Below are 18,230 nucleotides of genomic sequence, written 5' to 3' on the forward strand. Positions count from 1 at the left end.
CTTAATATACACTTACGTTCCTTACCTAATCGTGTCTTTGCCCTAATGCTACACTCTTCGGTTCAGGCCGCCGCCTCTGCGGTAGTCGAACCACCGTGGAAAAAGAGGAAACCGAATCCATCTCCACCGTCGTTTTTGTCGCTTCCAGATGTGATCATTCTAAACTGCTTAGCCCGCGTATCCAAGTCCTACTACCCTATACTCTCCCTAGTCTCCAAAACCTTTCGCTCTCTTATCTTATCCATTGAGCTCAACCACGCACGGTTTCACCACAAAACACAAGAATCGCTCTTTTCTATATGTATACAGCTTCCCGACCGCCCTCTTCCCTTATGGTTCACCCTGTGGATACAACCTGATCATATCGAGAAGAAGAAAGCTAAATTGGTGCAAGTGCCGTCTTCCTATGCTCCTCAAGAACCATTGTTAGTCTGTACGGTTGGTTCAGATATCTATGCATTCAGTCAACGCTATCCCCCGTCGCTATTCATGTTAGTCCGCAATAAAGAGAGTGCAATATGGCGTAACGACGCACCTAAGATGACTGTAGCTCGAGTGAATCCCGCTGCATGCGTACTCCACGGGAAGATATACGTAATGGGAGGCTGCAAGGAAAATGAATCCCCGGAAAGCTGGGGTGAGGTTTTCGATACAAAGACTCGAACATGGGAGCCTTTACCTGACCCTGGAGCCGAGCTTCGGTTCTCTTCAGTGATTAGAAAAATACAGATTACCCAAGGGAAGCTTTACGTTAGGAGTAACGAGGAGAAAGACTCTGTCTATGATCCGGAAACGCGTAAGTGGGACGCTACAGCAAAAGCACCCGTGGATGCTGTTAGGTGTATGGTACGTAATATATACTACGCTTGTCGTGCGAAAAGTTTCATTTGGTATGACGAAGAGTGTAACGTGTGGAAACAGGTCAAGGGGTTGTCTTCATTGAATAAGAACTATCGTAGTATGATTGAAGCAGTTGAATACTGTGGGAAACTCTTAATCATTTGGTACAAGTTTGTGCAGCCTCGTCGTCGTGAAAAGACTATTTGTTGTGCACTGGTTGCGCTTGAAAAGCGCCAGAATGGTCAAGTTTGGGGAAAGGTCGAGTGGTCTAATGGTGTGCTTACGGTTCCCAGTTCATACTTTTTCTTGCGTTCTTCAGTGATACTGACTTGATCAATTGTCATCTTTTTTTTTTTGTTTGTTGTCGAGAATGGCTTTTAGATTTGTTTCTTAAAACATCGTTTCAAATCATTGGTGGCTTTGCTTAGCCTTTATTATTTAGTTTTGACGTGACACTATGTCACTTGTTTTAGTCAAAAAAAAAAAGACACTATGTCACTTGTTTTTTTCCTTCTTTTCTATTCTGTGTTTGGTGCTGAATATAAAATAGCAGAAGAAGAACACATTTAGAGTAAATGTTTTTCTAGTTGATTTAAAACCTCAAAAGGAAGCTGGGGGCAGATAACTCTATGAACTGGGGAGGTTTTCGACGTTAAGGTATTGGAAAATGTTATAGTAGGACATAAATTATATAACTGAAACTTCGGGAAACGTTGAGTGGTCTCATGTTTTTTCGTTTAATTTCACTTCCCGATTCATATGTTTTCTTGCGTCGTGAGTGATGCTGGTATGATCAATTGTGATCATGTTTTTGCTTTGACGGTCAAAATTGGCTTTTATTAACGTTGATGTGGTTCACTCTATGAAAAGTTGCGTTGCTTTGCTTAATCTTTTATTAAATAGTTTGGTGTGACACTATACACTTGTGTGGATTGTAAGTTTGGTGTTAAATCTAAAATAATGTAGATTATTAATTAGTTTTATGCTAATTGGTGTCGAAAATTGTGTCTATATTTAACGATCCTAGACTCATTTCCAACATATCAAACATACAGAAGTTCATTTCAAATTTGGATCACAGGTCGATTATTGACCTATAATCAAACTTTATCTAGGCGCACGAGAGTTTATTTGGTGAGAAACCAGAAGAATCACAAGAATCTGTTTTTCAATTGATTAGTCACATGAGTTTCCAGAGCCCAAGAAAAGGCCTTGTGTGAAACCTTCTTATAAACTTTGACTATTATTGCCATGATTTGGTTCAAGCGGTGATGAATCCCGTTAAATAGCCACGTTTTAGAGCATTACTACAGAGGATCAATTTGCTATGTGCGTCCTTTGCATCAGTTGCCTTTGAAACTGAGTGATGTCCTCTAACAAGTGGCGACAGAGATTGCAAAAAGCAAGTTCCGTGATGGCAGGTTTCAGTCTTATTCGGCTTAGGAAGACAGTCTTGGCTTCATCAACTTATTCATATAGATTCATCTTTGTGCTCCTAGATCTTTTTTAGATTGAGCTTCATCAACTTATTCACATAGATTCACCAACCCTAAATTGCAAAACTTAGATGAAATAATAGATAGGGAATTTTTATTACTACTACAAACGAGGACTATTAGAATTTTAATTAAGTCAAGGGGTCAGTCTTCAATTAGGTTAATCAAAAGGTATATATATACACTGTGAATGCTGGTTGAATAAAAAGACCTAATCGTCTCTTTTCTTAACAATGAAATCTACAGCAGAAACAAGGCAAAGAGAATCTCCATCTCGAGGCTGGTTTGTTCTCAATAAGGCGAAAAGGTATTTTTTTCACATAAGATCACTATATGCTAATTCATGTTTTATCATAATCTACAAAGCGTCATCTTACTTTTGTTACAGTCTCAGCCGCTATGAGTTCCGATATCAAACAAAAGAAGAAGAAAACGAATTCATCTCCTCCATCATTGTTGTCTCTTCCAGAAGAAATCATTGTAAACTGTCTAGCTCGAATATCGAAATCGTACTATCCAAAACTCTCCCTAGTCTGCAAGTCCTTCTGCTCTTTGCTCTTATCCATGGAGCTCTACGTGGCTAGACTGGAACTCGGAACACATGAAAACGTCCTTCACGTCTGCTTTCAGTTGCCGGATAAAACCCGTCCCTCGTGGTTTAGTCTCTGGTTAAAACCTGACCAAACCCTAACCAACAACATCGGTAAGAAGAAGAAACAGAACTCCAGTGGTAATACTTTGTTGGTTCCAATACCCTCGTCCTATTCTCCACGTGTACCGATGTTCACATGTGCGGTTGGTTCAGATTTATACGCTATCAGCAAATACAATATTACCCCGTCCTCTGTTATGTGGGTCCGTAATACGAGTACTTACGCGTGGCGTCAAGCCCCTAGCATGACGGTGGCTAGAGCTAATGCCATTGCGTGCGTGTTTGATGATAAAATTTATGTGATGGGAGGTTGCGTTGCGGACGAATCCACGTGTTGGGCTGAGGTTTTCGATCCAAAGACTCAAACATGGGAACGGTTACCTGACCCTGGAGCTGAGCTACGCGTGTATTCGATTAAGAAAGTGGAGGTGAAACTAGGAAAGATATACGTTAGGTGCACTGATGAGATGGAATGCGTTTATGATCCGAAAGAAGGTAAATGGGATATTCCAACAAAAGAATTTGTGATCGAAAGTGAATGTGACATAGATAATGTAAGGTATCGATGTGGTCGAGAAAGTTGCTTGTGGTATGACGTAAAGCATGATGAATGGAAAGCTGTTAAGGGTTTGGCTACACTGAATGGGAACCGTCGTTGTTGTTTTGTTGAAATAGCTAACTACGGTGGGAAACTGTTGATCTTGTGGGGAAAGTTTGCGCCGCCTCGTCGGCAAAACAAGAACATTTGGTGTGCGGTGATTGCGCTTGAAAGGCGCAACAACGGTGATGAAGTTTGGGGAAAGGTTGAGTGGGCTAGTGTTGTGCTTACGGTTCCTCGATCATATGTTTTCTTGCGATGTGAAGTGAAACCGGTCTGATAAAATATTTGTGATCATGCTTTTGTTTTGAGTCTGTTAATTTGACCATCGACAATGCCTTTTCTAATGGTTGTGTATAGTTGTTTTTTATACTTAGCTCTTTAAACAATCAGTTGTCTAAATAAAGGACTATATTCAAATCATTTAGGCTTCGATTGGTGATCACGAATGGAAAAAAGCGAATAAAATGAAAAATAAAATTTCATTTGAGGAATTGAAAAAAAAGTAAAAATTATGCATTTTGGTTCATTTTGTTCTTCATCAAAATTGCATAAGAAAATCTGTTTTTATAAATTTATTCCTCTTTGAGGAATTTATAGAAAATAGTGGGATCCATCTGCTAATAATTTGACAAAAAAAATTAATGTAACTGGTAAAAAAATTAATGTAATTGGTTTAAATTTTGAGGAACAAAGAATTTACCATATATTTTTTTTTCAACGTAGTCACCAATTGAAAGCCATAAAAGCATGATTAACACTAAAACCCCAAATGAGTTTCTATTATTTTTTTTCTTCAAAAATTAAAAACGAACTAATCGTAGATCGCCACGTGTCAATAAGGCCCGCAAATAGTACGAAAACCCAACCAGAAATGCCTCTTAACTGGCGACTTCCCCCTTGATTTTAATGAAATTGTGGGTTTTCCACCCCTAAAAACCACCTAAAGACGCGGGTTGATCATGCTCTAATTGGTAACACGAATGGGAATCCTGATTGCGCTTTAATTAATGAACTAGATTTTGACCTGCGGTTTCAAACCGCGGGATAATTTTTCGAAACAATCTAAATTTATTTGATATAAATTTGTGTTTTTTATTGTATCTACATTTGGATGTTATAAATGAAACATTATATTGAGTATTTTAAAATCTGTCTCGACTCGCTGTTAAATCGACAAATTTTGTGGTCTCATATATAATCCAGTTTAGTTTTTAATAAAAAAAATATTTAAAGTTCTTATAAAACCATAATAACAGCTAATACCCAGGATCTGACTATCGGTTGAACTAATAGATGACCCAATATGCAATCCGGTTTGACTTAAATTATTATAATTAGATTATTCTAATATATATTCATGAATGTTTAGATGAATGATGAATATATAATGAAAGTGATGTTCTAATTTTAATACTATTTTTAGTCAAACTAAATTTTCATCTTGTTGTAAGCGTAATGGATCAATATTTGAGAAGATGCATATTAAAAATAAATATATTTGAGCATCAACAATTTTTATACGTCTATTACAATTTACTGATTTATGTTTGTAAATATAATTTTCATTTATTTAGTAAGTTTACTTTTGTTAGTCACATGTTATTAGATTTTTTGATGTTTTGTTTATGACTTATGTTAAATTTAAAAGTTAATTTCATTAATCGCATTAATTTTGATTTATATTTGTATTATATATTAATTTTTATTTATATATTTCTTATATATATATATAATTATATTTTACAACTAATTAAACTATTGACACATACTATCTTGCATCAATTTATGTTTTAATGTAGTGTTTTATGATATAATTGTGTTAATATACTTGTTGAATTAATTAATATTTGATAAATATATTGCATGTGTTTGAATAACCGTAAAACTATGTTCGCAAAAATATCAATAATAGCATATTTTATTGTATACTAATTATTAATAGTATCAAACTATTACTATATATATATATATATATATATATATATATATATATATATGTGTGTGTGTATATGTATATCTAATTTTAATACTCTAAATATATGAATTATATTTTTATATATTTAGTGAGGGTTTTGAAAAAAATGTTTTTTTTGCATTTCGATTAATATATAGCTGTATATATACAAATTAATAGATATATATCATTATTTATCACATTAATAATTAAAATATAATTAATTTATTATAAATTTCGTATTAGTTAAATTATATTCATTAGTTTAAAAATAATAAATTAGTTAGTTAGCTCCTTATTTTTAGGCATGATGTATATTTAATATTAATTAAGTTAAATATAACTAATTCAAAGTTACAAATAATTATTTTTCAAAAATAAAAAGATCAAAATGATCATGTGGATTATAAATATATTAACAAAATTAGTTGATGTGATTTAAAATTATTTTATTTTGTTATAATTTATTACAATTTATATATTACTTTTGGTTTATTTGGAATAAAATTTATCTTTAGTATTCACATTATACATTTAAATACACATATATTTTAAGTCTTGATATGTTTTTATTTTATATCATAACTCTTAACTTGTTTAAAATTGTTTTAAACTTGTTTTAAATATATTATGTATGTGGAATGATAATAAAAACAAAAAAAAAGTTAAGTATTTTTTCAAAGGTTTTTAGATTATAAAACATTTCTTATATAAATATTTAATCAAACCGATTTTTTTTTGCACGTATGTAGGAATTGGTTGCATATCGAATAATATCTCATTATTAATAAATACTTGTTAGATTAAAAAACATTATGTGATAATAATTAATGTATTTATTTTAGTTGGACTGTTATAACTTTTTTTTGTAGTCCAAAATATAGTCGATAAATATTGCTCCTATTTTAATAGTATTGATAGACAGAACTAGATAATGAATATCAACAGGCGAGGCAAATTGGCATTTACACTGATCAGTGTCAAACAATTGGTAGTTTAGTTCTTCTTTGTCTTTAATCATACTAGAGTATGAATAGTTTTAATAATAACTAGATCTGGATCCGTGCGACCGCACGGATATTAATTTTCTGTTTTATTTTTTATTTATTTATACTAAATGATGTATTTGTAATACTTGATCGTTTTACATTGACTACGTTATGGATGTGTATTTGGATACCCACTGATTCGGTTAAAATTTATTTGAGTTAGAGATTACCGAATTTAAACATTTCAGCAACATTCAAATATTTATAAATTTTGGTTTCGGTTTGATTCGGGTATTTGCGGGTTCTGTTCGAATACGGATAACCTGTTTGAATTATTTTAAAATTTTCAAAATTTATATATACTTTAAATTTCTCAAAACATATAAATTTGAGTAATGTAAGCCAAAATACCTAAATTAAAAATTAAAAAACAGGTTGAACTTCAATATCTGGATGGAGAATAAATATATATTTTAAATATTTTTTGGTGTTTGATTATTGTTTATCTACTTTATATGTTTACTTTTTACTATTTTTACTATTTTTAAATAGTTTAGACAATTTTAAGTTGACAAAAAATACATTAATCTAACACATTAATCTAACTAAAACGACAAACATTAAAATAGGAAAGAAAAAAACACATTAATCTAACTGAAAAGACAAGCATTAAAATAGGAAACAAAAAAAACACATTAATATAATTGAAAAAGACAAGCATTAAAATAGGAAATTTAATTTAATTCTCAGTGGCATGTAATTGTAAATAACACTGAAAACTAAAAGATATTCTATATGTGTACTTCTATTTTAATATGATAGATTTATATCTTACATTTATTTCCCAAATCCAAATTTGTATGTCTAAGATAATCCAATCCCAGCTATTTAATTATTTGTACACAAAAACCCGGTAAGTGAAGGTCCAACAAATGTCAGCCCACTTACTGAGAGTGCAAATCCAAGTTTCGATGTTCTTCTATTTACTTCTGTTCACCTAAGGAACTAAATGATCAACACTGAGCAGTGTCAAACACCTATTGTTTATAAAAAAATAATAGTTGGGCAGTGGAACTACTTCGAGCCACCGGCTAACGTGTCTATACGAAAAAAAAAAATCATATGATAATCACCTAGAAACATCTTGTGTGGTACAAAATCCACAGACTCATGCTCATCTTAATCGAAAATCAATTAAAAGAAAAAATTAGTGGCCACTCGACATGTTTTGTTCTTCATATTATTTTACTGATGATCAAAATTTCTAATCCCATTTGGAGACTAGTGGTTGGTGATACCAGTTAAAATCCGGAAATTTAAAAGAACAATACAAACTTTTTCTCCTACAATTCCACATGGTCTCGTTGGAACGCAAGGTTCTTGCCATCTCTTATTTCTATTTCTTTTTATTGTTTTTTGTACTTTCTTTAACCGTATTCCCTTATAAAAGTATTACTTTCTTATTTCCCTTGATTTGTTTAGTTTAAAGCCCATTAGTCATTCACTAAATCATTTGGACTTTGTAAAAAATAATTATAACACAAGTTAGAGAAGATTGTCCAAGTAAAATGTTGACACATAAGTTCTGCTCCCTATAATGAGGGCATCTGAGTCACATGCTTCCACATGCTGCCAAAGAGTTTGGAACTTCTCATATACATATATAGACATATATATATATATATAAGTTGTGGTATGCGTATGAACACATCATTCAGAGAACACGTGTTAGAAAGTCATTCATAAGAACACCTCAAGATGATCAAAGATGATTCCAGAAAAAAGGAATCTTGGTCATGTGAACTGTTCTTGGGATTTCTAATGAACAACTATAATATATAACTTCTTTTACATTGTAGATACATCCAATGAGAGGTATTATATAATACATAGTACGCAAGTCTTGCTGGTTGGATTAATTAATTGAAGGGCTTCATTTATCTGATTTTTCTTGTTTTGATTAGTTGCTTATTGTTTTACATATTATAAATTTAAAAAATTTCATACGTGTTTCTTCTTTACGTATATTTCTTTAAATATATCTATACTATTTTTTGCAAAATGAAAATTTTCTTATGAACTCTCACGTTAAAATTAGAACGGTTACTGTCATTGATACTTTTAATAAATTATTATATATATTTTTATGTAGTTGATTTAATGAATTCATTATGATAAAAAATCATTGTAAAAAAGGGAACTATGTATGATAGCAATGGTGTTTGATATTATCTAATGATGATCGTCATCTATTTTTGTTTTACAAGTAAATTTAAATAATAAGAAATATTATTATCTCAATTTCTCTCTTTTAAAATTTCTTCTAAATTGTCACCAACTTTTATTATTTACATTGCTTTTATTTTAGTTGTGTACTTTGAAGTTCTTATTTAGTTTCATACATATTGATGGTTACGAAAAAATAACCTGGGTGATGAGTTTTTAGATAGTTTTTAGTTTTTAGTTTTAGATTTTTGGCTTTTGGTTTTTAGTTTTTAGATTTTGATTTTTAATTTTTGGTTTTGGACTTTGAAGTAGTTTTTAGGTGTTGGAAAAACATGAATGCTGATTTTAGTTTTTAACTTTTGGTTTTTCTTTTAAAATTAATGAAATATTTATTTTACTTTTTTGATTTGTTGTAGTTTGGGTTTCTAAAAAACTTGAATGATGATTTTTTAGTTTTTAATTTTACTATGTTATATTATTTTTGAACATGAAATAAAAAATTAAAAATAATATATTATTTGCTATGAAAAAACAAATAATACAAGATACTACCACTTCACTTACATTTATTTATTAAATAAAACCATTTAAAAAAATGCAAACTAAACAGATAAACCAAAATTCATATATATATATATATATGACAATACATAATTAATGCAGTAAAAAGACAATATATAATAAAAAACTAATCAAGATAAAAATTATTTATATTTAAAAACCTTCTATAATGCAAATATTATAAACAAAAATTTCAATAGTTAGATTTTTAAATACTATTCACTTCCACACATATTAAACAATATGGAATTGATTGTTATTTTCTTATTTAAACATACTAAATAAAATTTAAATATATTTTATAAGTTTTGATAAACTGTATATAATATTTTAAATATATTTTGAGTTCTGAATTGTTTTTTCTTTTTTCTTTTTGGCTTTTCCAAAAATTTGATTAATGATTTTTGTTTTGATATTTTAACATAGAAGTTAATTTCTTGTTATCAAAATAAAGTTAAAACTATTAAAAGAATGTATCACGAATTTCATAAATTGTACCAATGGTAAGCATATTATTCTTAGTAAACATTTTTCTATTGAAATTATCATTCTTATTTTATATTAATACATAAATATAATAAAAATATTTTTTCTTAAATGAAAAATCACCTTAGATAAAGAAGAAACCATAAAAACTTGACTTTTGGTTTTTATGTTAAAAATACAGTTATTTACAAAACTAGTTTTCCTACATTTTAGGGAATCTATTTTTTTTTTCAAAATCATGATAGGATGCAAAAAGCTTTTGGAAAAACAAAAGTCAAAAACTAATAAAAAAATTGCAAACAATCATACTCTTACAGAAATAACAATGGTTAAAATGATGAAGGTTTAAATTTTTTTACTTTATTTATTGTATGCTTGATATATTATCATTTTCTTAGTTTTATAGATTTTTTGTGATGTTTAAGAATACGGAAATGAAACAGAAAAATAAAATAAAATAAAAATTGGAGAAAAATGACAAAGAGCATAAAATAAATAACTATGATGATGATCTTATACATATAATGTATATATAAGTATCTGTAAAATTGTTACAAAAAAGTATCTATAAAATTATTGTTCCCGCATGTGCCGTTAGAACACCTAATTTCATTAAACTATTGAAATATTATTGTTACATTTAACAATAAATATGATTTGTGGAGTATATATATAGAAAGAGATATATACACATAAGTAAAATAATTTGAAGAAAAATCAATTATTGGACACGTTTCTTAATAATTTAATGTTTTTTCTGTGTTAAAGTGCTAAACATTTTGATAAAAGGAAAGTGATATCCAAAAATTCTAATTGATAAACCACATGGTCTAGTGTTAAGCAAATTTTGATGAGCTAAACGATCTAGTTCGAAAAAATTCCATGACTAACAACCGAATCTTTCTATTTCTATCTATAGTGGACAGACCTTATATACTAGCCGGTTTGGCCGCAGCCCGTCTTATACCCCAGATTTATCCCAAAAAAAAATCCAATTTATTGTATGTGAAAGTGAAGCACGTTAGCTTGAATACGTTTGCATTCACTTGATATCAAACTTCATAGAACACATGCACTATTACTTATTTGTAATACTTATTCTCTTTTTTTATACTAGTTCAATACTTTCTTGAAAGAATGAATGTTTTAAGATTGACATATGAGTAAAAGAAAGGTCTACGAACTTAGAAAATAACGGGGAACAATAATTGGTCGAATTCTACTATTATTGTGCTTCTAGGATTATGAATTTTAGTCAGTCAATAATTGGAGCCTGAGATATTTATTCTTCAAAGACACAGTTGGAGAAATTAAAGTTAAAAAGGTGAAATTATAGAGAATCTATCTCACCTTTTCTGGTGGATTCCAACTCTTCTCTACTAACTTTTTTTCTTTCCCAACAAGGTTTACGATATTGTTTGGAGTCATGCATTGTTAACCTATGCTTTTTTCTTAGTTGAAATGCCTAAACCGATGGAAAAGGTGTTTAAGCCAAAATAATAATAATGATATAGTACATATATTAAATTTGGCTTGATTTAATCATAGTGGACTTTTATAATATAAGATCAAAGTCTCAAAGCTTGTCCTTCAGTTTTGCATGCTGCCTCTTTCATATTTTAAATTCTACAAATAAGTAATTTTGTTCTCTAAATTTTAATTTTATGAGTAACCATTTTTAAAAAGAATATGATACATGTACTTGCGACCTTATAAGTAGCTATTTTGTTGATAAATAAATTTAGCAGTCAATTAAAAAAAATATAATTTCTATTCAGTGTGAATTTTTTTAAACAAAAGAATATATTTATTAATTCCAATTCATCAACCGGATGCGTACATACTACATTCGGCCAAACGCCAATTGAGATGTATTCAAGAGTTTTTGCCAAAAACTGTAGATGGTAGAATCTCAAAATAGAAAAAGTATTTTGTGAGGTTTGGCAAATAAATATGCACATGATAGAATTTTTAATTTTTAAATGCCATTATTTATTAATTAAACGTAACATGATGTCATGATGATGATGATGATGATGATGATGATGATGATGATGATGATGATGGGATTTCCTTGCTAAATGCTAATTATTTGGTAAAATAGTTGGGATAGTTCGAAACTTATCGTAAATATGTATTTATATTTACAGAATATTGCCGAACGATTCAATTCTCAGACGCATTATTATTTATGAGGCACATATGATTCTATGAAATATTTGGATCTAGAGCTGCTTCCCTTATTAATAAAAGCAAATTAGGGTTTGTATAGTGGATATAGGTTAAATACTCTGAGGTTCGTTGAATAATTTGAATAAAAAATACATTAGTTAAATTTAGTGGTAACACGTGTCAATGGTGTGATTGAAAATCTCAGACAAGCTTCACATTTCACGACCCAATTGGCTTAAGATAGTTATTTTTTTTGTAGCATAGGAGACGACCTAAGAACTTAGGGTTGTTAAAAATATATACGCACTTCATAGAGATTAAAATATTACTGCGATATCAATTTTGGAGCATTAACATTTAAACTAGTTAATAGAGTATAGTTTAAAGCCCACAGGTTAAAGCTATAAATTAATACGCCACCAAATCTCACAACGATTTTCATGTGGCATGTCGGGAGAAATGGGTGTAGTATCACTAATGGTTTGTTCTAAAGTTGACAGCCAATAACGTAAGACAAAACCTTAATTATCGAAGCCTAAATAACGATAATTATTTATCTAATTACCTATATTTATTAACAAACCTTTCTTCCTAATATCTCATGACTACAAACACACTTATAATCAGATCCTCGTCTACGATATAAGAAGTCAATCAAGTTGGTCCTTTGATCATGTTATTTAATTAGAGCTAGTTGTTTTTTGTTTAAGGAAAATATTGAAGTCCTATATGCATCTTCTATGTGAGTCAAAATATTGAATTGACCACATGGGATGATGACCCTATAACAATTCAAATATTAACACTAGATTGTCTAGATTCTATTTTTTTTGGAAAGTATCAAAAATTTACTAACAAATAACTATGAATGAAGGAATTAAATAAATAGCAAACGGTTTTTAAATATTTTTAATAATTAATATTTTGTAAAAACTACTGCATATGAAGTTTAGTTTTAAAAATTACTAATATATATATATATATATATAATTAACAGAGAAATGGAAACAAATAAAAGGCGGTGATGTGTGATTTAATCATTTTTACAAAGATTTGTCATTTTTTGTAAAATAAAATATGCAAAACATAAAATTAAACCTGAACAATAACTCCCAAAACATGGTTAAGAACTTTAAAATGGCAGTCAATTATAACCTACTAAAAATGAAAACAAAAATAAAGTAGTAGTCGATAAACTACTGTAAAAATTAAGAAGTATCTCACTGCCAAAAAAATTATACAGTCAAAATAGCTAATTTGGCAATATAATATAAACCAATTTTATTTATTTCAAATATATTAGTTTAATACTTTTATATATTAAATGGAAATCATGATTTATTAAAGTATATAAAACACACAACTCAAAATTTTGATTTAAAATAAGTTAGTAATATTCATTCAAAAAAGAAAATAAGTTAGTAATAAATCTGATTGACCATTATCAAACTTCCAACCCTGAACTGAACCGTGCTAATTGCATCAATATCTGCTAGAATTTGTTTACTTTGATCAATTGTCATTATTTTGAATTTAAAATCCAAAAAACCTCATTAAAAACAGAAATATAAATTTAACTGTTTTAGTTTGAAATGAAATGAAAGAGTTACTTATACCATAATAGGTTCATTTCATTTTTAGAATCATGATAATATTTAGATCATATATGTCAAGTATTTATATACCTGTGCAAATTAAATTACAAAACTAATCGCAACTATATAAACTATGTTCTTTTGAGAATTGGCAACAATTACTATTAAGATTTTTTACATACGCGTTGAATACACTTTTTTCTTTGTTTGTCAAAGATGCGGTGAGAACAATGAGATAAGGAAAAAACTAGATTAACAAGTTATTAAAAAAAGATCCTTATAATGTACTTATAGCTCCCATCATGCGCCAGATATCAGTTGTTTCCATTCCACTAAACGTTGCAAGAAACCCATAACCTGTGAATAATTTAAAAATGGTGTACGTGATCAGTAAAAAAATATGCACAATAAAGAACAGTTTAAGGAACTGTAAATTATTCAATAGGAACTTAATAACTTAGATCGAACTATAAACTTCTATAATACCTCATGAGGCTCTTGCAGAGAATACGACGCGTTAGTCTCCTTCTGAAATTTGGATACAAGAATGCCAAGACCTTGTCTTTTGTCTCTTAATACCTATAACATCAGTTGAATCAAATTTATATACATTGTTAAAAATAACATTTTCTTGGGAAAAAGAACAATAACTATTTAATTTTGAATATTACAGTAATTACGATGAAGTTGATTAAAAAAATTACGATGTTCTATTTATATATACCTTAAACGCATCTTCGTCTGTGCGATCATCGCCGATGTAAATGGGGAAAACGTCAGTACAATTAGCATATCCTACGCAAGCCAGTATTAATTTTAATTAATAATATTGATCTCAACATTACTCATGTTAGTCATAATTAATTAGTGGTGAAGATTTTACCAAGTGACTCTAACAAAAACTCTAGTGCTTTGCCTTTATCCCACTTAATGATAGGACGAATCTCCAAAACCTGAACGGTTGTAAGAAAACATAAACCCATTAATTAAGAAATTAAACATAAACCCATTAAGTAAATAGTAGTAATATCTTACTTTTCTTCCTTGAGTAATACGGAGTTGAGGGTATTCCTTAATTACTGATCGAACTTGATTAGCCAGATCACTCCAGTTCTGTCGATATATAAATAGTTAATTGATCGCTTCATTTTTTTCCACTAATAATGGAATATTAAATAGAATATTATCGTACTTTCTCATCTACGCGTCGGAAGTGAACAGAGGCGCAAAACTTATTGTTCTCAACGTTGGCTCCAGGAGTTACTTTTGTTTTCTCCACTAATTTTTGATAAACCTGCACAAAAACATTTTAAATAATGTAAGTAAAGTAGTTTTTTAAATTATTTAACAAAAACATTTTAAATAATGTAAGTAAAGTAGTTTTTTAAATTATTTATATGAGACTAAATCTTGAAGGCGAATATGACCTCGTCGATCATGGGGAGGAACTCTGTAGCTGGTTGGCAAAGAAGAGATTTATCCTGTAATTTTCATAATAACAGTGTTAGCAAAAAAAAAAATTCATAATAAAATTTGAAAATGAGAAATATATAAAAAGACATTATTTACATCGTTAATAATTCATAATAAAAACCTTACCTCCTTATACTTGGACCCTTGCGCTGGTCCCTTGATGTCCATGCCATGACTTCCAGCATAGTACAACTCAGTCAATTTCACGAAATTATAAACCTGAAAATTGTCAATTTGTCATTGCTGTAATTAGATTCAGGTATTTAATCATGACTAGTAATTAATCGCGGTTACTGTGTTACAAAATAAATAAATTAATAGCGTTACTTTATAATTGAAAGTACCTTTTCTCTGCACCTCCCACTAACTATGGCAGTCGGAAAACAAATTGCTAGTTTCCTTAGTGTACTTCTCATCTAAAAATCAGACCCAAAAAGAGAATAAGTAAAACATATTTTCCTTTTGAAAAATTAGATTTTAGTGTTCATATTTATATAGGTTTTAGAAATGAACCTTCTTAGACATGAAAGCTCGATCTGGATCATCAACAATGGGGGATAAAGTGCCATCGTAATCCAAGAACATAACGATTTGTTTTCCTTCAGAAACATGAAGAATCTCTCCGAACATATCTAAAGCTGATGGATGCTCTGTCTGCAAAAATTATATAACCCTCATTTATTATAAGAGAGTAGATAAGCAGATATAAAAGTTTGATGATCATTGAAAGATATACGTACGAGCCAAGAGCTTCGTTTCATCAAAGATTTGAGATGAGTAGGAGAACAAGCTCTCATAGAATCAACCCATGAATTGACTCCATTGTTGATATTAAGATCTTGAAGAGCTTTCTTCTTCACCGTTGTTACATCCGTGTTTGATATGTTTCCTGTTTCTTTTTCCATATGTTTTGTGTTTTCTTCAACGAACCTTACTGAAAGTAACAGAGAGAACAGATGAGGACAAGTGAAATACATTGAAGTATGTTTATGTATTATTTAACAAACTCAACAACTTACCCATGGTCTTTTTTTTTCTTGCAAATTTGAGCCGAAAGAGAAAGAGATTTGAGTTGTGAGAATGTAATTTTGTTTGTGGGCTTGAGAGAGACAGAGGCTCAAGTGTGGTATGGTCTGAATTTATAGTTGCAAATTATTGTAGGAAAATAAAACATAAACTTTAATGTTTGGGCAATATTTTCACTTAACTAAAAAAAGAAAAAGGAAAACCAGATATTGCGGTTTGTCTGAACGCTGGAACCCATTTGACTGTGGGGCCTACAAAGCGGCTTTCCCGCTCTCACCGATCGTTAAGTTAACTTCGCGTTGCAGCGTTCCAAGCAACCGCTACGTGGTCCCCTTCCATCACTAGCAGTCTAGCACCATATTCTCAGTTTCTTCTATTTTTGTATTGCAATATTAACAAAATAATATTGTGCATTAAACTGTAAAATTGTAGTTTTTTGGGGGTTTATGAAAGTTACAAGATACATAGACTTTCAACATATGCTAGTCTTCTGGTTAATTGTTTTCTTAGTTTACTTGCTTTTTCAATAAATCACGAGTTCTAACTAATAATGAGTGAATATGGGTATACTATACACTAACATAGAAATATTATATTATTCTTGTAGAAAAAGTTAAATTTAAATTTATTAAAGACACAAATCTAATTTTTGCGTGGAAAACATAGCCCATGACCGGGTGAAAGGTACGGTCCACGACTGATTTTCTTCCGAATATTCATACGGACGGATCCGTAATTATGGTAAGTAGAACAATGTGACTTAGTTTTCGTAACAAAAATATTGAATTCAGAATGTGTTTGCTTCCATAACCCGTCCAGTACCATTAAACCACAAAATCCTGCTCAAAATATAATATTGTTAATTAGTCTAATTCTTTAGTACCCATAGTTTCAAAAGGTTTACTCCTTGATTCCAATAAAAATGCGTTCATACAAAATATTTTCCTGCAGTGAGATATTTGTGAAGTAAATACATCTACGCATATCTTAACCCCTTGAGCTAGCTATCTTGGAAACTATGGTGATATCGACCGTTCTATGTTTTCTTTTAAAGTCGCCTTATTATAAATGTGTTGCATCCCTTGTTTTGAAAATATTAAAATAAATATTAGGCAACAATATTTATTATCTAATTAGGAGTACGATTAAAAAAGAAACCCCGTATTCTATTACATTGCTCCGCAATTAAAAATTTTCAAAATGAGTTGAAGATTTTTTTATTAAACAAAATAATCACGTTAGCGCATTATTTTAACGGTTACGATTTACGATTAAAGACTTTAGTGGTGCATTAGCCAATCATACCGCTAATTTGTAATTTTATAAAATGACAAGTGTCTCGTAGTTGCATCGAACATCTCCATTAATAGTTTCTGCTAGCTAATAGCTATAGTCTATAGACTATATAGATGTTGAATTTTTTTTAAATACCACGTGGGTAAGCAGTTATCACTAATAGAGATTCCTCAAGAGTTCGAATCACAGTTTGTGTGCAAAGCATATATTCGGGTTTATTCCGTCGTAAGTTTCGATCCAATAAATTATCCAAGAATGATTTGCAGAATAGATTATGGATGGTATACGAAAATTAAAAATCTATTAACCATCCAAGTTGATCGAACATTTCATTGATATATTTAAAATCTGCCTGCCCCCGGGCGTATGCATATATATCTGGATTTAATTATGAAAATTTGAAGAATCTGAATAGGGTTCTTAGTAACTTCTAGGAGAAGGAAACCTCATGAAAAACATGATTGTGGGACTAAACGAGTCTAATATTATTCTCGTGGCCTCTCTTTTCAAATAGTTCGGTTTACATTTGCTTAGAACTTTTAATTAGCATATTTAGGATAGATAACATGAAAAGTTCAAACGTCTAACATGCATAAAAACAACTGATATCACATTTTGATATTAGTTTGACAGGTCCATAAAACATAAATGATCACTCCAAAAGTAATAACGCCTAAATTTCAATCAAATTTTTTTTTTTTTTTTTTTGAACACCAAATATTATAAAAACTCCCAATCAAACTAGTTGGGGTTAAAAGAGTGCAGAGCCGATTTGGCCAAAGAGTCTGCCATACAGTTCAAGTTGCGCGAGATGAAAACAAAAGAAATACACAAGAAACTAGAAGATAGAGCCTCAATGTCTC

The 18,230-nt window shown here is 30.0% G+C and overlaps 3 protein-coding genes across 4 annotated transcripts; 2 read left to right on the forward strand and 1 right to left on the reverse strand.

Moving 5' to 3' along the window:
* Positions 1–1,251, forward strand: LOC108819830 (F-box/kelch-repeat protein At4g39753-like). Of its 2 annotated transcripts, XM_056991730.1 has the most exons (2): positions 1–846; positions 922–1,251. In XM_056991730.1, exons 1-2 carry the CDS (start codon positions 46–48, stop codon positions 1,171–1,173), a joined length of 1,053 nt encoding a protein of 350 aa, XP_056847710.1. In that variant the 5' UTR covers positions 1–45; the 3' UTR covers positions 1,174–1,251. The 2 variants fall into 2 exon arrangements, with proteins under 2 accessions (XP_056847710.1, XP_018448360.1); XM_018592858.2 differs by having other exon boundaries at positions 5–1,251.
* Positions 1,252–2,536: 1,285 nt separating this feature from the next.
* On the forward strand, positions 2,537–3,918 carry LOC108822544 (putative F-box/kelch-repeat protein At4g39756). The gene is made up of 2 exons (XM_056991938.1): positions 2,537–2,643; positions 2,725–3,918. Exon 2 carries the CDS (start codon positions 2,736–2,738, stop codon positions 3,864–3,866), a length of 1,131 nt encoding a protein of 376 aa, XP_056847918.1. The 5' UTR covers positions 2,537–2,643; positions 2,725–2,735; the 3' UTR covers positions 3,867–3,918.
* Positions 3,919–13,642: 9,724 nt separating this feature from the next.
* Positions 13,643–16,166, reverse strand: LOC108820754 (probable trehalose-phosphate phosphatase H). The gene is made up of 12 exons (XM_018593762.2): positions 16,065–16,166; positions 15,786–15,979; positions 15,559–15,699; positions 15,390–15,461; positions 15,172–15,264; positions 15,000–15,053; positions 14,765–14,866; positions 14,608–14,685; positions 14,456–14,525; positions 14,297–14,367; positions 14,059–14,151; positions 13,643–13,929 (listed from the first exon to the last, which is right to left on the reverse strand). Exons 1-12 carry the CDS (start codon positions 16,066–16,068, stop codon positions 13,873–13,875), a joined length of 1,029 nt encoding a protein of 342 aa, XP_018449264.1. The 5' UTR covers positions 16,069–16,166; the 3' UTR covers positions 13,643–13,872.
* Between the last annotated feature and the right edge of the window lie 2,064 nt (positions 16,167–18,230).

The sequence above is a fragment of the Raphanus sativus genome, chromosome 8 (genome assembly GCF_000801105.2).
Source record: "Raphanus sativus cultivar WK10039 chromosome 8, ASM80110v3, whole genome shotgun sequence".
Taxonomy (NCBI): domain Eukaryota; kingdom Viridiplantae; phylum Streptophyta; class Magnoliopsida; order Brassicales; family Brassicaceae; genus Raphanus; species Raphanus sativus.